The 20077-nt window shown below is 42.5% G+C and overlaps 1 protein-coding gene across 7 annotated transcripts in view; it reads left to right on the top strand.

Moving 5' to 3' along the window:
• Window positions 1-4456: 4456 nt before the first annotated feature.
• Window positions 4457-20077, top strand: part of DGKH (diacylglycerol kinase eta) — a 243015-nt gene continuing 227394 nt past the window's right edge. For 3 of the 7 annotated variants that reach the window (XM_043998635.1, XM_043998636.1, XM_043998631.1), the window contains exons 1-2: window positions 4457-4655; window positions 14150-14380. In XM_043998635.1, the coding sequence (XP_043854570.1) occupies window positions 4596-4655; window positions 14150-14380 (291 nt within the window). In that variant the 5' untranslated portion in view covers window positions 4457-4595. Of the gene's footprint in view, window positions 4656-13210; window positions 13296-14149; window positions 14381-20077 lie in introns of those variants that run through there. The other 4 variants (XM_043998637.1, XM_043998632.1, XM_043998633.1 and 1 more) reach the window with 3 other exon arrangements.

Raw genomic sequence — 20077 nt, 5'->3', positions numbered from 1 at the left:
GTGACTTGCCCAGGGTCACACAGCTAGCAAGTGTCAAGTGCGTGAGGTCAAATTTGAACTCAGGTCCTCCTGAATCCAGGGCCAGTGCTTTTATTCATTGCACCACCTAGCTGCCCCCTTGTCTCATTCTCAAAAGCACTATGACTATCCTTTTTCTTTTGACTAAAGAAAACCCATCCAGAGCCACAGTCCAGCCTTGGGTTTTATTTCACCACGCCTCAATAACTTATGAGAGCAAATTTTCCTCTTTGTTTTAGGAATCTTAGCACATCTTTTTTATTGAATAAACTTTGGATATTTGTCTATAGACATTTGAAGTTATATGTCTCACTACTGGCTCCTTTCTACTGTCTTCTGAGAAATTCTAGGTATCTCAAATGCTATCCTTTTTTTCTTCTTTCTTGCTAGTTTGCAGATGCAAAGTTGCAGAGAGGCAAATTTCAACTTCAACGTCATAACCCCCCCCAATTTTCTAGCAGTTAGAGTTATGTAAATGTTGAATGAGCTGCCTCAGGAAGCCCTGAGTTATTCCTCAAGAGCTAAGGACAGATGATTGCTTGTTAGTAATGTTATAAAGAAGAGTCTTATTCATGTATGAATTGGGCAATATGGCCTCTGAGATTCTAAGATTCTAATAACCATGTAGTACGATAATTATAAGCTCACATTTTAAATGTAGCTATTAAGTTCCTTTAGGGCAGGGATTGCTTTGGTTTTTAGCCTTGTGTGGGAAGAACAATATGCTAACCTCTCTCCACTCCTACTCCTCCATGCAGGTTAGGCTAGTTTTTCCTTAAAAGGTATCAAGACATTCCCTGGAACTTGGTTGTCTCAACAGTCTGTACTCTCAGTCTGTTGGCCACTTCCTCGTCACCTGAATAGAAAGCAGCCACTGGGAGCTGGAGAGGCTCTCGGTTACTTGATTGGTGGATCTAAATGGGGGCATCATTGAGGCAATCAACTCAAAACGTTTTGAATGTCTATTTTTGTTGAATATCATTCTGCTATCACTAAGTAAATCACCATTAATTCATCTACAAGTGTCTCATTTTGTTCCAATATCAAACCTAAACTGCCAGGGGACTGACCTGAGTCAGGTCCAGACCAGAATAGCCTGTATCACCAGTACCTTGTACATAATAGGTACTTTTATTTTATTTTTACTTATGTGTCACCTCCATTTCCCATGTATCTTGCCCCATCACCCTATGTAGTATTATTATGAGAGCCATTTCTCATAATAGGCATTTAATTATCTGCTTCTTTTTTTTTAAGTGAGGTAATTGGGGTTAAGTGACTTGCAGAGGGTCACACAGCTAGTAAGTGTTAAGTGTCTGAGGATGGATTTGAACTCAGGTACTCCTGACTTCAGGGCCGGTGCTCTATCCACTGCGCCACCTAGCTGCCCCCTCATTATCTGCTTCTTAAATTCAAGTGAATGTCTATAAGCTTGAAATGTTGGGGATTAATCTAATAATCAGCATCCTAGTTCAGACTCACAACCACTCACTTGGAATATTGAAATAGCCTCCTAATTGGTCTCTTGCCTTCTACCCTAAAACAGCCCCCAATCCATCTTCCAAATGGCTGCCTGCATAATCTTTCTAAAGCAGAAGTCTATTTCCTTCCCCTGCTCAAGAAACTTCAGGGGCTCCCCATTGCTTCTAGGTTAAAATAGAGACTCCTTAGCTTGGCACTTAAAGGCATCTTCAATCTATCTCCAAACTACCTCTAGACTTATTTATGGACCAGTCAAACTAGCCTACCTATTATTCCTTGAATTTGTCATTCTGTTTCCTATTTCTATGCTTTCACTCACATTATCCTCTATATTTGGAATGCATTCTCACTTCATCTCTCCCTGCCTTCTTTCACGGTCCAGCTGATGTTCCACTTACTACTAAAAACCTTTCCAAACTGCCCCTTTCCATCCTCCCATCTAACGGTTAGTGCTTTCTTCCTCTTCAAATTGTCTTGTGTTTACTTATCACTACACTTGTATCTCCCCTCTCCTTAAATATTTGTTGAATTGATTGAAGATACAAAAGATCTTTTAAAGAGTGTGGGTGCTAGTATTCTGTATATATTGCCCATGACAATAATAAAAATGTAATAAGAAAGAAAAAAATATCAGGCTTCTCAAAAACAACTCTAATTCTGTAACATTACAGTGCAGTGAAAAGAATATTGAATTTAAAGATGGGGAACATGGGTTCAAATTCTTGTCCTTCACCTGTATGAACATGGGCAAGTCCCTTAATCCCTCTGGATCTGTTTCCTTATCTGTAAAATGAGAGGGTTAAGTCAGACAATTTCTGAGGTCTTTCAAAGATCTATGAATATCATGAAAAAGACGGCACAGATCCGTAGGCATCTTTTAACTAGTAAAGTTACTTTCCATTTGCTTTCCCCTCAAGGAAAAAAGCTTTGCAGGTTATTGAAAATTTGTAGGTTTTCTTGTCTTATTCCTAAAGCTTCCGACTTTCTGAGTATAGTATATGCATATATCCTTACATCTCTAAGAATTTGTGTGGGTGTTTAAAAAGAATGGAATATTCCCTCTTTCCTGTTGTGGCCTTTCTATTTGGTGTCCATTATCCACTTTTTCTCCAGTCTATCTTTTTTTTTTTGTAATCTGTGTGTGTGTGTGTGTGTGTGTGTGTGTGCGTATATTTTTTTTTTCAGGGCAATGAAGGTTAAGTGATTTGCCTAGGGTCACACAGCTAGTAAATGTCAAGTGCCTGAGGTGGGATTTGAACTCAGGTCCTCTTGAATCCAGGGCAGGTACTTTATCCACAGTATCACCTAGCTGTCCCTTCCAGTCTATCTTTTTGCCTGTGTCCTTCCTCAACTTAGTTAACTCTCCTCCCAAATACTGTCCTGGGAGTCAAGAGATCTCAATTCTGGGCCTGGTTTTGTCACCAGGTGGGTATGTGACATTGACAAGTCAATGTTCCTTTTGAACCCTCAGTTTCCTCTTCCAGGAAGTTGGACTAGGCTCCTTCATGCTCTAAGTCCTACCTACCATCTTCTGTTTGAAGATGTAGCAGTGAAACCTGTATATTTCCAGGCACTGTAATAATTTGGAGGTAAAATACCCTTTAGAAAAGATCAGGCAAGTAAATGTTACTTTTGCTTGAACTGTCATGTATTGTAAATTCGTTCTTTATGGGCTTTTAACAACTCTTAGAACAAGAGGAAAATTGTCAGTTGGTGCATTTCTAGTACACCCCTGGTGTAACAACATTACAAAATTATTGTATGCTAGAGGAACTACCCTCTTGCAGATAAGCCCCTCTTGCAGATGCAAACTGTTCAACACCCTGAAGAATAAATGTCTCAGGAACAGCTTGGCCAGGAAGTACCACGTTAGCAGCTCTTGTGTATGATTATTTTCCATGCACTCACTGTTTAAGCTGGTTTATGTCAAATATGATTTCGAATAATCCCCAACCTGCTTGGGCAGGCAGGCGGCTGAAACAGCGGTGGGCAGAGATTTCAGAGATTGAAAAGAAGTTGATTTGGGTGTAACATGTGTGCCTGATTTGGGAGGGGACCCCCCGAAAAAAGTGAAGAAGGAAGATGGCATCTAAAGATTACACAGTCTACTCTCAAATCGTGACCCTCACCTGGTTTTAAAACCCAGTGAAGTGTATGTTGGGAATCCCCCTAGGAGAGAGGCTAAGAAAGGGAGAGAAGAGAAGGAGGCGATACTTATTTTGCAATCTGAATTTCATCTCTCAGCCTTTTTAGCTTCTCCAAGAGATCCAAGTCCTGTCCCTACGGGGCTCTCTCAATGATCCGGACAGTTGCAAAACTGGGGCCGCCGCGCTAGGCTGGCTGCCCCTCGGGGAAGCCTGTCCTGCGCGATCCTTTCTTGCCTTCCTCCCTCCTGTCCCAACAGCTCAGCGCAGCTTCCCGGGCTCTAGTGACGGTGGAGCGGACTGCTTTCGGTTCCATGCCATATATGGAATGACAGCAGGGTCACGTGTGACTCCGGGAGGCCGCTGCGGCTCCGGAGCCCTGGAGGAAGGAGCAAGAGGGAGGGGAGACCGCGAGCCTGGCAGCCAGCTCCAGGAGGGAGGAGGAGGAGGAGGAGAGGGAGGGAGGGAGGGAGGGAGGGAGGTGGAGGAGGATTCTCCGTCCGTGGGAGGCAGCGGCGACAGGACTGGGAGAGCTGGAGGAGCCGCGGGGAGGAAGAAGAGGAGCAGGATAGAAAGAAAAGCACGGGAAGGGGGTGGGTGGGGGGTGGGTGGGATCGGGGGGTCGGAGAGAGCAGCTCAGCGGAAGAAAAGCGAATAGCCTGGAAAGCGGGTCACTTGTCCCGGACGGTAGCCGGTGGAGACGCCGGGCGGAGGCAGCAGCGGCAACAGCAACAGCAGCAACAGCAGCAACAGCAAGAGCAGCAACAGCTGCAGGAGGAGGAAGAGCGGTGAAAGAAACGACGTCCAGAGCAGTGGCCAGAGCAGCCACGATCCCTGCAGGTCAGCTCGCCTCGCCTCGCCTCGCCTCGCCTCGCCTCGCCGGGGCGCAAGCATTGGCTGTCCCTGGCAAGGTAGCGATCCCTGCCGGCGGACTGGAGCCGGCTGGATGTGATGGAGCCCCAGCACGTGTATTCCTCTTACAGCGCCCGCAGCCCGGTATGGGAGGAACTGGTGGGTACGATGTGCAATGCGCAGGCAAGGCCCCCTGCCCCCACCCCAGCCCCCGCCGCCAGGCGTGTGCCTTATCTTACCTTGATCCTCTTCCTTTTTTTTTTTTTTTTTCCCTTTTCCTCTTCCCTCCTCCTCCTCCCCTGGTCCGGGCAGCGGGTTTCGTTCAGGAAATGGCCGAAGATGAGGTCCCCAGCTGCTCCCCCACCCAATATCAGCGCTTCCTCCTTCGTCCCTCCTGGCCAGTTAGAGAGAGGTCTCCTTCCCATCTCCCTGTTGTCCGTAGCCCCTTTGTCCAAGGCTTAGTTTAAGGATACGTCCCCAGCAGGGAGGGCAGGAAATTGCCGGGTTTTTCTTTTTTTCCTTTTTCTTTCTCTTGAGTGGTCTGTCATGCGATTGTGCTAAGCTTCTTGTCTCATTTAAAATTTCATTTTGGAAAAGGAGGGAAGGTTGGTAGGAACTTAGGTTATGTGGGGCATTTATTTGGCTTCGAGAGTGAGCGGGTTTTCTGGTCTGAAACTGCTCTTCAAATCAATCTGAAGCTCTCGGGCTTCCTGAAAGCAACCACTCACTCACTACCTTGGCGGTTGAGCCGGAGGAGTAAATTGGAATCGGTGTCAAGTATCCTTCCTTTATCCTCTTCCTCCTCCTCCAAAAAGCACTGGGCTCTCATAGGGTTAACGGGCTTCGCTGGAGATGAAGCGGGGAAGGGAGCTAGCTGTAGCTTAGTCCAGAATTTGGCTGTACATGAAACACGGATGTTGGATAATTTTAGTGTCCAAGAGTAGTTGGTAATGTGTGTCCTTAAAGGGGAGGAGACCGGGGAAGGGGTGGGGGTGGGGGGGAGAGACGAACAGGGGGAGGGGTGGGCTTTTTATTTCATTTAGTCAACTCTCTGTCTTGCCTTCTGTCTTTATCAGACAGCTTGAACCACCTCGGAACTATTTTCAGGGATTCAGTCTGATAATCATCAAACCAAGAACCCTTCATTCCCCAATATGAACTATTTCCCTCATTCGTTTCTCCCTCCCTTTTACCCCCAGCCCAGTTTAATCTCTGTCCAGCCTATGGCTGAAAAGCCTCGATCAAGTCTGGGGAAGGCCATCAAAATTTCTGTTCAGAATGTAATTTCAGATCACACTATCTCTGTAAGTGACTTATCTTCTATGAACCTAAGTTTCCTCATATGTAAAATGGAGATAATTGCACCTGTACAATCCATGGCAACAAAGTATTGTTGTGAGGTTCAAATGAAACAACCTAAGATATCACTATTACTGCTAACATTTTCACCCGATTCGGTCTTCCTTAGGAGGCCTGGTAGTAGGGGTGAATCTACAGCGTGGTGTAAAGGTCCCTTTCAACATACAGGTGCCAGTGTTCTTGTCTATTTCTCTTCTTTCCCGATGTCATTTGCTTCCCACTCCTTTGCCCAGTATAATTTTTCCTGCCTTCTGCTAGCCATCTTTTCAGAAGAATTCTTCCACACCCATCCATCTGTAATTTCATCTGTCAATGCTTATTTCAAAAGTACCATGCCCCTGTTTGCTCATTTTACTTTTAATATGGGCTATTTATAGAGATTAAATTATATTTGGCATTAAAGTATCAGAATCCAATTTTTAAGTTGAGGAGTGTAAAAGAGATTGTCAAGTCTAGGGTACCTTTTACTGTTAATAACTGGTATTAAGACAAGTAGGTGGTTTCAAAGTAGATGGTGCTGGACCTGGAGTTAGGAGGACCTGAGTTCAAAGACCACAGAGACCTGTTAGCTTCCTAACCCTGGGCAAGTCACTTATCCTCTCTCAGTCTGTTTCTTCCTTTGTAAAATGGGGACAATAATAGCACTGATCTCCCAGGGTTGTTGTGAGGATCAAATGAGATTTCATACACACACACACACACACACACACACACACACACACACACACGCCGCTCTATAGTGTGTTTTTACTTTTAAAAAGTTCTGTTCAGGGTCCCTTTTGTATCCTGTGGTTTTTGTAAGCAACTAATCACAAAAAGGGATGTTTTTTTTTAATGATATGGGAAAAACTACCTGTTTCAATTAGGTCATTGATGGCAATATTATTTAGTGCCTAGCAAAATAGAGGGAAAGTGCTTTCTTTTCTTTGTCTAAAGTGGGTTTTAAACATGATAGGGACTAAAACCTTCATCTGATCCCCATAGAATATACTTCATTCACTAATGAACCTATGATCATTCTCTTTTAGGGTGTTTACTAGGGCCTTTCTGTGAAATGTGTGGAGGAAAGGTGAAAGTTTATATACTGAGTGTTCCTATTTAAATGATCAGGTTTTCTCCAGAAGACAGTTTTTATCAATCCAAATACAGTGTTTCCTTTTAAAATATGATAACAATCCATTTCCTTGATTGCTTAAAAATACACAAACATCACTCTTTAAACAGTTTACAGATACATGGCATAAATGATAGTTTCTGTTCTGCGGTCCTGTGCTTTTTATACCTACATTTAACTTCTATGCTAATATGGGATTTGCTAGTTTAGTTATTCAAAAAGGAAGTTAGAGCTAAATAGTCACTTGAATTATTAAAAGTAGGGCAGATATCATGGGGGAAGGGAAAGGGAAGCAAAGATATTTTTTGAGAATATTTGATTTGGTCATCATCTCTTTTGGAGATTGGGAGTGATGGAGAAAAACCATCAGATGCTTCTGAATATATTTGACTCTGAATGATTTCTGCCTTCCCTTTAAATCGTAGAGCTCCAGAGAACATAAACCACTAAATACATTCAAATATAGGTAATTTAGTATTTTCCTATGAAATTCATTAATTTGTATTAAAAATGTTTGAAAAAGAATATTCAAGGTTGTCCAAATCATTAGTGGAGGAAGTTTATATTTTAGAGAGGCTTTAGTTGTATTGCCCATGCTCATCTTACAATGAATGTCACTCTGAGACTACAGTGTACCTAAATTGAGGAGTTCAAATATCATATCAATCAATCAATCAACATTTATTAAGGACTGACTATGTGCTAGACACTATCCTTGGTGGGGTGGGGATGGAGAAAAACAGAAAACATTCCCTGCCCTTAAGGAGCTTACCTTTTAACAAGGAAGATAAGATATGAAAGATAATTCTTGTTGGTTTGTCCTTCATTAAAGACAGATGTTATGACTTTCATTGAAAGTCACTGAATCAGATTTAAGTGAGGAAGGGTTGTACTTACAAAGTCACCAGTCTCACCATCTCCTCCAGAGCCATCTGGGTCAAGTGGCAAGATATGGAGATGACCCCGACTATTTAAGGCAACTGGGGTTAAGTGACATGCCAAGGGTCACACAGCTAGTATCTGAAGTCAGATTTGAACTCAGGTCTTCTCAACTTCAGGGATAGTGCTCTATACAAAAAGATACTTTCAGAGTAGATGGAAGGTAATCTTAGAGAGGAAGGCTCTAGGAGATGTAGGACTGATGTAGGACCTCCTGAAGAAGTTGGAGTTTGATCTGAGTCTTGAAGGACAGGATAGACACAAACCCAGTGCCTTGCTTAATAGCTAACACCTTTGATAATTAATAATACATGAATACTACTTTCAAAGTGATGCAGCCAGATAGAAAGCAGAAAGAAAGTAGCTACCATTTTGCCATTTATTTAGTAAAGGAAGTCATTTAATTGATTAAGGGTGGGGTGGAGGGGCTAAAAGATGGTTGAACTGGAATTAATTTTGCCTTATTGAATGGATTTAAGTATATTAAGAATATTCTAAAAGTCAGTGCAGTTTTAAGCATCACCACTTAACTTACTGAGTTAGTTTTTCAAAGATATAGGGGTGTATTTAGCTACTGTTTCTACCTTTAATGTCTCTGCCATAAAGGGACATGTAGTAAGAAAATCTAGCCAATAATTATAAAAGTAGCTTGGGAGTGGTGTTTTAATTACCAAAGACTCTTCTTAAGATCACACTTCTACTACTGTTTTCCTCCTCAAATAATTTGATCCTTACAGGTTCAATGAAACATTGAGAAGTACTAGAATATGAAAGCAGTAAGCAAAATTTTTTCAAAGGAAAATTGGCCTCAAAAGAATCTCTGGATTCTTGTTTAAGCATTAAGATGTTTAGCTGCCTGGGGGCTGCTAGGTGGCACAGTGGATAAAGCACCAGCCCTGGATTCAGGAGGACCTGAGTTCAAATTCGGCCTCAGACACTTGACATTTACCAGCTGTGTGACCCTGGGCAAATCACTTAACCCTCATTGCCCCCCCCCCCCCCCCAAAGATGTTTAGCTGTCTAGTATATATGGAAAATGCAAGAATACATCAGGGGTGTTGAGGGCTCTTTTGATGCTAAGCCTAAATGATCTCAAAAACTTGATTTTCAAGTCAAGTAGAAATTACATAGAATCCTTTATTCTCCAAATTTGAATTTAAGTTGATTGATCACATACTAAATTCTAAGAATAAGATAATGATATCTATATTTGGAAGGCTTACCGAAGCTGTAATAACACCACTTTACCTTCTGTGGTGCTTTCATGTGTTCCTACGGATGGTAAGGTTGAAGGAGTGCTCTCCTCCCAACAACCCAGGAAAAGTAGATAGTTGTAATGACTGCAATGCCCCAAGGGTCTGTAGTTGTAGGAGTGCCTGATTTTTTTAAATTAGGAATTATAGACACTAGACAGAAGTATATTTTAGATTCTTGAGAATCTTAACTTTAAAAAAAGTATAATTATTGAAGTTTCTTATGTCGGAAAATCATAGTTTATACATGGGATCATAGATTGGGAGCCAGAAGAGACTGGAGGACACCCTCATTTTGCAGGATTGGAAATTGAAGCCAAGAGAGGTTAAGGGATCTGTCTGAATAAATAAGTTGGCAAAGTGTGTACTAAACCTATGTCCCCTGACTTCAAAAACCCCTTATTCCTTCCATTGGCCATCATTCTAGTGATTGGAAATGAAACCATTTAGATTCATAAAGTGATTCATGATTTAGATTTGGTTATAATCAACCGACAAGCATTTATAAGTGCTTACTATGTGCCGGGCACTGTGCTGGGAATACAGTAGATTAACAAGGTTGTATTTAGTGATTACTTTGTGTCAGAAAGAAGTGAAATAGTCCCTTATCTTGAGGAGTTTACAGTCAGGTCGGGGATGACAAGACATACATGTGTAGGTATATGCAAAATATATTCAAGATAAATTTGGATGGGATGCACTAACATGGGGGGGGGTTCATGGTGGCACTTGATAATTATTTTTGTAGTTTATGCTGCTATATAAATATGTATAAAAATAGACATCTGGGGGCAGCTAGGTGGCGCAGTGGATAAAGCACTGACCCTGGATTCAGGAGGACCCGAGTTCAAAGCCAGCCTCAGACACTTGACACTAGCTGTGTGACGGTGGGCAAGTCACTTAATCCTCATTGCCCCGCAAAAAAATAAAATAAAATAAAATAAAAAATAAAAAAAATTAGATATCACTTTGAGTTAGTAAAACAAGTGCAACGATTCTTCCTTGATATATACCTATAATAGCTTACTGGTAGATTTGCCTGGTGGCCGATTTAGTACAGTGCCTGGCATATTGTAAGAGCTTACTAAATACCTGTGGACCAACTAAATGAACTCTTCTGGGTGCCAGGTATAGGTTGTAAATGTTTGCTGGTAATATTCTAAATTCCAATATTTTTTAAAAAACCCAACAGCCTCAAATAGGCAGTCAAAAGTTTTGAAGTTACTAAGTTAAAACTAAAGAAAACATATAAACTTAATGTTAAATGAAACAGACTTCTGATATATTGAAATAATATAGAAATATTATGATCAATTTCGGGGGAAATAATTTACAGGAAAAGAATATTAAGCATACATTAAAGTATCAGTCCTGGAACTTTCCAGTTTACAAGTGTGTGACCCCATCAAGGAACTAGAGAGAGCGCTCTGAGCATGCTCTGGTTGTAGTTTTTTCTTCCAAAAAAATACTAAAGTCCTGTGTAAATGTCAACTGTTATTATTGTTAATAATGAAGGGTAGATTTTTGTTTAGGCTTTCTGGGGAAGTGATTATAGATAGGCTTTTCCTTTAGGATCCTTTCTTCCTTTGGCACATTATTCCTGCTCTGAGAGTAGAGTATCAGCGGGGAAAGTTGACAATAAGAAACCCATACTTATTTGGGAAGGGGAAGCTGTCACTGTATTTAAACTCACAACCAAATTTGTAAATAGAGACTAAAATGTAAATCTTGTGGTAAGATTAAGTCTCGGTGGGGTAATACATGCACTTCCTTTGATGTACTAATTGCTCAACTATTGCACATAAAACTGTTTAAAATTATCTTTAAACATCCAGTTTTTATGATAAAAGAGAGGCGATTCATTTGGTCCTTTCATTTTCTTACTTAACCCCATTAGGACCAGAGAAATGTACCAGAAACTTGTAAAGAAGGCAAACTAGTGAAAAATGTTAGGGCATGCATTGTAGTGTACTTGTGACTGGTAGCTAGAATATTTTACTCTAAAGTGTGATTGGAAATACAACTCAATATGACAATGAGCATAGTATCTGATTTTATTTAAAATTTTGTCTTGTCTGAGCTTTATTAGAACTTGTAGATGAAAATACAGAAACAACTTGAAATTTGCCTCTTACGATGCTAGAAGTATGCTATTTGGGGGGGGGGGGGGAGGGAAGGCAGTAACTGACAAATAAATGACCAAATAGAAGATGAGTTTTTGCTTAGCCAAGTAAATCATATTTGCAAAAACACAAGATTCATACTTTCCACTTAGACATTAAAGTATTTTTTCAAAAATACTGCATTTTTATAGCTTTGCAGATTTCATGTTTTACTTTGGTATGACAATATCCAGTCTTCTAAAATTACTTAGTTGTTTTCATGGCTATTAAGCTTCCAAGCTGCAAGCAAACCCTTTTTAGCCAAGAATATAGACAATTGTTCTAAAAAATATAAAATACCTTCCTTTACTATTCTCATTAAAGAGGAGGTATTAGTCTTCATAAGAGCATAAGTCTGGAGTTGAAAGGGACTTTAAAGGTCTTCTAGTGTGACTTTATTTTACAGTTGAGGAAGCTGAGGCTCAGAGAGGCTGAGTGACTTGTCCAAGGTCACACAGGTAGTAAGTGGTAGAGATCAGATTCAAATGGAGGTCCTGGGATTTTCCTACTGTACCACATTTCAAAATTGTCAGGATGCATCATAACAACTAGGTATGGATAGATTCCGTTGGTTATTTTATTTAAAAAGATCCCCCCACTAAATGATAAGTATTGGCATGGTATTGTGGGAAGTATATTGGATTTGGCCTTAGAAACCCTGTATTCAAATCATGATTTTTCTACTCAACACCTTGGTGACATTAGGGAAAGGCCTCAGTTTCCTCCTCTGGAATATGGGGGGGGAGGGGGTCAGAGTAGATGGTGTGTAAGGTCCATTTCAGTTCCAAATCCTCATACACTTAGATATTTTCTGTGGTGGATTATAATACTTTAGAATAAATCCCTTATTTTATTTTATTCATTTTTTTAAACAAAGAAAGCAAAGCCTTGAAAGATGTGTAAAACTAGTGCTTTACCAAAGTGCTTCAGAATCTTAGAAAATTTGCCATCAGAAATATTTTACATTTTCATGGATTCATGTACAATCTGTTGCTATAGTTATATTGGTTTTGCATCGTTGGGGGTGGGGCTTAACTATTCAATGTCAGCTGTGCCAACTGAATCAATCAACTGTTGAAACTATGGAGGGCAACGTTGCAATTTAAAGTCAGTTGAAAAAATATCTCCCTTCTCCCTCCCCTCCCGGAAAACACAGATGGTTATGAATGCTCCAAGGGGAGGACAAGAGTGGTGGAAAGATACCCTTACAGTCTGGCAGGAAGTATTTGACTTACTTAAAAAACACAGTGAACACTACCGTCTGGAGTTCAGCTCTTGGAATGAGCAAACACACACACACACACACACACACACACACACACACACCCCATTTGTGACTTGGAGAATCCTGGAGAGAATCCCCCCCCTTCCCCCACCCCGTATTTTCCATCCCTCTGACAGCGGGGTGTGTATTTTAGTACTGGGCTTACTTCCGAACAGAGCGTGCAGTCACCACCTGAGGCTCCACTTCCCCTAGGTGCCAGATGTGTGGCAAAGGGTAGCTGTAGCCTGTAGATCACATTTCTTCTAGTTCTAGCCAGGGGGTAGGGAGTGGCTGTCCCAGTACTTGTGATGTTGGGATCCTTGGGTGCTTGTCTAATAGCTTGATGGGGGTGGATTCTTTTGTGGGCACGCAGTACAGGTTAAGGCTGCTGCCACAGTGACGCTTTATGTTCTGCTGCTGTCTTAGGCTGTGCTTTTGTCTGCTTCTATATACTCTCCGCACCCTTCCCAGTTTCCTGTTAGCTTAACTGATCGCTGTCTTTCTGAACGAATAATTCTGAGCCGAGTCCAAACCTTCCGGAAAATGCTCTGCTCTAAACACAGGCGGGGATCAGCCTAGCCCTTCCCTTCCGTGTGCACTCTCTGGGGGCGGAGGGGGGGGGGGTGTCAAGAAAGACAACATCTCGCCAAAGAGAGCCACTTGTTGGGGCCGAGAGGGCGAGGACAGTGGGAGAAGGAAGAGAAAAAGGTAGGAGTTGAAGGGCACGTAAGAAGCAGAGGCTGGCGGAGTCACTGGCTTCCAAGGCACTGGCCCGACTCCCTGGGTGGGAGAGAACGTTCCTAAGGGAGATGGGCTCCGCTCACCAGCCAGGGCAGCCTACCGTGGGACAAGACCAAATCAAAGAGGGGAAGCTGGTGCGGGGCCGGAGCTCAAGCAGGAAGGGAGAAATCACTCCCGGGAAAGGGAGGGGAACTAGAGAATGTTTCTCCCAGGCTGCCGGGAACCGGAGGGAGGGAAAACCACCGTGGATGGGAAGTGGGGCTATTCCTCGGCCCCGGCCGCTAGGGTTTGCTGCGGAGGTTGTCTTTCTTCCTCCCTCTTGCCCACAGCCCACAGCCCGGCGTCGGTCCTGCAGCCCTGGTCCGTAGGGAAGGAGAAGGAAGAGGAGGTGGAGGAAGAGGGGGAATTCCCGCCACCTCCGTCCCTCCCTTCCCGGCAAGCCGTCCAGAGCCCTAGGTCGCCCTTTGCAGTGTCACTAACGCACATCCATCCGTCTATCTATCCATCCCGGGTCAGGACTCGGGGAGGTCGGACGGGAGGTTTGGGGGTCCAGCCACGTCTGCCGCCTCTGGGCCCGGCTCCAAAACAGGAGGCGGTAGGGATCCACCCGGTAGGGAGCGGGCCTGGATCCCTTGGGGAGCAGGAATGATCCAAGGGGGAAGGGGCTCTGTGGTGTCCGGCCTCCCCTCCCAGGGCAGTGGCAGGGGCGGGAGGGGAGCTGAACATGGCGGCGGCGGCGGCGGCGGCGGCGGCGGCGGGGCTCCCCTGGGGCGCCCTCTGACCGGCCGTCGCCCCCACCGGGCGGTGCTGTGTCCCCGCAGGAGTCGGAAAGGATGGCCGGGGCCGGAGTCCAGCACCACCCCCCGGGCGCTGCCGGAGCCACCACGGCCGCCTCTACCGCAGCCACGGCAGTTTCAGCTACGGCCGCCACCGCCGCGGCCGGCCCCGCCGGCCCAGGGGACGAATCGTCGGACAGCGAGGCGGAGCACGAGGGGCCGCAGAAACTGATACGGAAAGTGTCCACGTCGGGGCAGATCCGGAGCAAGGTGAGGGTGCGTGTTTGCACGTTCTTTGAGCGCGTGCTTGCGGGGGAGGGTGCGGGAGCTGGGAAGGGGGCGTAGAGGAAGGGCTTCAGGGGTCTCGAGGGACAGGGCCCGGGGCATCTGCTCCGTAGGCCTGGCCCCCGGGTTCCAGAGCATCTGCGCGAGAGAGCTCGGAGACAGCTGGAAAGCGGGAGGGGGAGGGCACCCGAGAACTAGGAGGACCTGGGACTGGGAAAAAAAGAGGAGGAGACCTGGGGGAAAGGCCAGGGGAGGGGCGTGTGCGTAAAGAGTGGGCGAGCTCCGAGGGGCGGGGTTGGCAGCCTCGGAAAAGACCGAGGTAAAGGGGCGTGGGAAAAAAAAAGTTAGCACTCTGCAGCATGTTCCCACTTTGGGCGGAACAGCTTGCATTTTTCCACGTGTGCGAGCGAGGCCAGCACTCTAACATCGAGCAAGTTGGTGAAGCTGTGGCCCGGTGTGCAGGGCGCGGAGAGCTTCAGAGCGGAGGAAAGCAGCCCCAAAGTCCATCTCCCCTTTTCCTACCCAGACGAGGCTTTACCCCCTCCTCCCCTGCACGGATAGCGTAGATTCTCTCTGTCCCCTTTTGATCGCTGCGGCCTCTTGGGATCGAGCCACAGCAGGGACTGGCCGGTGGTAAAGGCTCTTAGCAGTTAAAACGGAAACCTGCGGTAAAAGCAGCTGGCCTCGCTTTTTGTCCCAGGGATTTCAGAATACTGAAACGAGGGGAGCATCTGTCCCACTAAACCCTGCAAAAAACAGCCACTTCTTTATGCTGCCCGGGGAGTAGGTGTGTATGCTGCTCTGACCATTTTGAAGTCATCATTCAGCTTTGAAGACGCCTGAAACTTTTATTGAAAGTTTCAGGGTTTGTTCATGAAGGGGAAAGCCAATATACTGTGTGCGTGTGTTATGTATCAGATTTAGTCTGAAGGGATTATACTCATTTCTCCTATCCAGTGGGTAAAACAATTGTTGGAGAAATAACACCTTTAACAAAAGGCAGCCACGTTGATGCTCCCTGGAGATTGTTGAGTAAACTGGTGCTTAAACTGAGAAGATTAGTGCCAGAAAATAGAGTATGCCATATTTGGATATGGAAGTCATGTTAGCCCTCTTATATTTCCCTCCAAAATTAATATAAGTGAATCCATTAAAAAGTTAAATGTGACGTTGCATTTGTTAAACGACCAAAAACATTGACACGTTTGTTCCTACCAATTTGTACGTGTTAATATCTCGTGATAATTATGATTGTTTGATATTTGACACTTTGAGAGGCAGGCTGTTTTAGTGGATCTAAGGGTGACCTTGAAATCAGGAAGAGTTTGGTTCACATCCAGCCTCTGGTACATACTAGTTTGGTGACAGTGGACCAGTAATTTAAATTCCTTGCCCCCGGCAATTCTCTAAAATTATATTCCTGACCCTCCAGGTGGGAGTTTACACGCTGAATTTCCTGTATCTAGATGACTTGTTGAAATCCACAAGTCTTACTCTGAGTTTTTGATAGTTTTGATTGTGTTTTAAGGCATAATGGTAGGATTTTGAACCTTAGGTATAAATTAGGAGAGAATGTTTCACAGCAAAATGAAGCATTCTGTTATAAGTGAAAATGCTTAAACTTTTAGGTTAAGCAAAACATGACCTTCCTTAAAATGAGAATTTATGTATCCAATAAATATATTTTATTATAATTTATGTAGTGACATTTATTTTGGAATATAAAGTCAAATTTTAGATACACTTTTTGGAGAAAACAAGCCCACATGATAAAAAAAATGAAGTAAGGCATTTATATAAATATGTACTTACACATAGTGCATATTTACATATATGTATTACATATGTCCCATATACACACATCTATCACATACATGTGGTATTGAATAGTGTTGGACTTTTACCAACACTATTGTGTCAGGAGACCTGAATTCAGATCTTACTAGGATAAATAAACCACTTATCTCTTCAAGGCTGTTTCTAAAAAATCTTTTACATGGTAATAATGCCCAATCCTAGGTTGTTTATGAGGCAAACATTTTGCAAATCTTTAAGTGTTATATAAGAGTCATTATCATCCTCATAGTTAGCTATATGTGTACATGTGTGTATATGAATAAAAATATATACCGGGGGCAAGGAGTTTAAATCACTGGTCTACTGCCACTGTCTTATATCGGGATTAACCCATACTTTGATAGGAAACTTAGAGCAATACAAACACTGAGATCTTCAGCTTCAGGAAAATATAACAAGTATACTTTAACTAGTACTTGTGAGATGTGGAGATTTTGAGAATTGTATAAATATATTTCTTGAGTATAGTAGGTGTTTTAGATGTTGAATCAAATCTGAGACTAGAAAGCTAATAATTGATTTTAGGATATTAATTGGGCATTTGTTCTAGAGGAAAGAACAGTTAGAACATTCATGAATTATCCTTTTTACACCACAAGTAATCCAAATTTTTGCTAAAGATGTCTTCCCTAGATTTGGGTCTTTAATAGTCCTTACAAGTGAAGCTCGGGCGGCTAGGTGGTGCAGTGGATTAAGCACTGGCCCTAGATTCAGGAGGACCTGAGTTCAAATCTGGCCTCGTACACTTGTCACTTACTAGCTGTGTGACCCTGGGCAAGTCACTTAACCCCCATTGCCCTGCAAAAAAAAAAAAAGTGAAGCTCCTTTTAGATTTCACAAATAGTATTGGTTTTGTAATTAACTTTATAATTAAGCAAGCTCTCCCAACATTTTCATGTGTCAACACCTGTAATCCAAGTTAGCTTTAGTTTACTTAAATCTTTTGCTAATAATCTCAGAAGGGCTGCAAAAGATCCTTTAGAAAAGATGCCCAGAGTTTGAATCCTACATAGACACAAACTGCGTGATCCCGGGCAAGAAATTTAATCTCTTTCAACCTCAGTTGTAAAATGGTGGTAATAATAGCTTCCATCTCAGTGGGTTGTTGTGAGGATCCACTTAAGAACATGTAAAATACTTAGCAAACTTTCAAGTTCTTTAGAAATGGTGACTATTATGTTGACCAATCCTGACTCCCTTCTTTATATTCTGGAGGAAGAGGTGGTATCAGGACTAGTACATATCCCAAATGGTGCAGTTTCAACTGAAGGTTACTTTCCTCCTTGTTATAATAGAACCCCAAAGATATAACAACTCATTACCTGTTCTGCAAAGGTTAGAATACCTATGAAACCTTTACTTCCTCCTTTAGTTCCCTGTTCCAGGGGAATGGACAACATATTAACAAACATACGCTATGGTACTGGGAACTTGTCAAAAGATTTATGGTTTGACATTGACACTAATCCCCAATGTGAATTGAAGAGGAATCTATCCTTCAACTTGCTCCAACTTGAATCGCTTGACCTTGTTACAAAATAACTCTGCTGTCTTCTCCCCAACCACAATTTCTTTTAGCAATGAGCAGGTGCAAAGCAAGTCAGTTTGAGTTCAGTGATGCAATAATACATTGTATCTTGGCAGATTAGTTTGGTTTTCTATTTTATGAGCTGTAAATATATATTTTTTCCTTATGTCTAAAGTAATTTAAAATAATTTATTTCCAAATTTCCCACATTTGGCTGTTATTTTTTTCTTTTGAAGAAATTGGTGATAATCAAATAGATATTATTTTTACTTTCTTTTAGACCATAGTCTTGCAAAACCTCATCGATAGCCTGAGAGCAAAATTTGGAAGCCTGAGATGTTCAGTTATTAATTTGTTTGAGAAGTAAGCAAAGGGTGTGTGTGTATGTATGATATTTTAAATATGCTAATTATTCTCTGGTATTGACCATAATAATACCAATTTTATGTAAACCTTTAAAATTTGCTACTTGGTTTTTTTCTCAAGGCAACCTTTTGAAGAAGGTAGTATAAATATTATCTCTACTTTACAGATGAGGAAACTGAGGCTTGGTCGTAGATCTTTCCCTAGCCAGTGTATGGTGTGATTTGGACATCAGTGACGAACACAATGAATTGTAACATTTTTGCACTGGGTGTGATTGCTATCTTTTTAGGAAAGGCCTAGGGAGAAATCTGGCATGATTTTCAAGTTAACAAGGGATTATATAATCCTCAGTTACATTGTATTTTTCTTTTTCTTGCCCCTTACATGTTCTCTCTCTGTCTCCCTCCACCCTTTTCTCTTTCCTTTTCCATCCCCACCCCCGTCTCTTCCCTACAATGCCTTACTCATAGGACAATAGGACCATAGATTTAGAGCTGGAAGAGATCCTCACCATCATGAGAGAAGCATCACCTCATTTTACAAGTCAGCAAACCAAGACCCAGGCAGGTTAAACTATTCATTTGCCCAAGGTCACATAGCTAGTAAGTGTCTGAGTTCAGATTCAAGTCCAAATCCTCTCACTTCCAATCCAGCATTCTTTCTACTGGACCCAGTGTTCCTTCCCCACCCCGCCCCCCATACTTTTTTCTCTTTTTTTCCTCCTTTCTCTCTCTCTCCCATCCACCCCTCCCCTTCTGATTTTGGATTGTAAACTGATGATTATGATACAGTTTATGTCGCAGCCCTACTGTCAACAAACAGTGCTCAGGAATTCAGATAAGTAGAATCTCAGGAAGTCACATCAGATATCCAGGATACAAACAACAGATAGTCTTACAGCTGCTTCTGCTCTTGGATTATGTAGCAATTTCCCACAGAGAGAAAAAGAAATCAGTTACTGAGCTAGAAGGTGATGAGAGAGTTGCTGATTTAGGGAATTTAACAAGGGGCAGTTAAGATGACTGCCCATCAAGTCCTCCCTTCTTCCTTCATCTTTTTCAAGCTATTCTTGTCTTTGTTTCTTCTTGGTAGGGCTCTCCTGATCCTTTATCATACAGAAGGCCTATTATTCATTTTAAGTTCCTCCCTTTTTACAGATAATCCCACAGAGTTTTATTTGGGAGAAATCCTTTGGATTAATATTGAAATTACCCCCATTATTCTGCATCCTTTAGATGTGCAGAGTAATCAGGCTCTTCCCCCTAACCTTTTTCATTGGTCAAATACAAATACAGGTGGGTTTGTGTTCCATGTTGTAGCTCATGTACTGAAATCTGCCCATTTACAAAAAGATATTCTTGTCTTCGGATGCCTAAGGGAAAAAAAAGGACTGCCCAAGTCTGAAGACCTTTTAGGGCTGTCTAAAAACATTAGTGACTTTAGCTCAGCCCAGTAGTGTAGATGATGCCTTCCCTATGGGATTTCAATTCACTTTCTCTGCTTTTCAGTCATCAAAGATCCTTGAGACAAAGTTCTCTAAGTATACACAATTCATAAAGAACATCTCCAAGTTTCTTGTATTCTACACAATTCTAGGCATAAGTAACTTGTTTTTATTACCCCAACCCTTCTTCAAAACGTGTAGAACCTTCAGGTCTTTTTTTTTGGGGGGGGGTGAGGCAATTGGGGTTAAGTGACTTGTCCAGGGTCACACAGCTAGTAAATGTCAAGTGTCTGAGGTCGTATTTGAACTCAGGTCCTCCTGAATCCAGGGCCAGTGCTTTATCCACTGCGCCACCTAGCTGCCCCAAACCTTCAGGTCTTTTTAAATGATTCTAAATTGTTCTTTAAGTGTGCTTATGCTTTAATATCAAACATTGTAAGAATTTGGAAAAATTTATAACAGTAATTACATTAAATTACCAGTATTAAAAGAT

The sequence above is a fragment of the Dromiciops gliroides genome, chromosome 3 (genome assembly GCF_019393635.1).
Source record: "Dromiciops gliroides isolate mDroGli1 chromosome 3, mDroGli1.pri, whole genome shotgun sequence".
Classification (NCBI taxonomy): domain Eukaryota; kingdom Metazoa; phylum Chordata; class Mammalia; order Microbiotheria; family Microbiotheriidae; genus Dromiciops; species Dromiciops gliroides.
The sequence above is the reverse complement of the archived record's forward strand: the minus strand, read 5'-3'. Positions and strand labels throughout refer to the sequence as shown.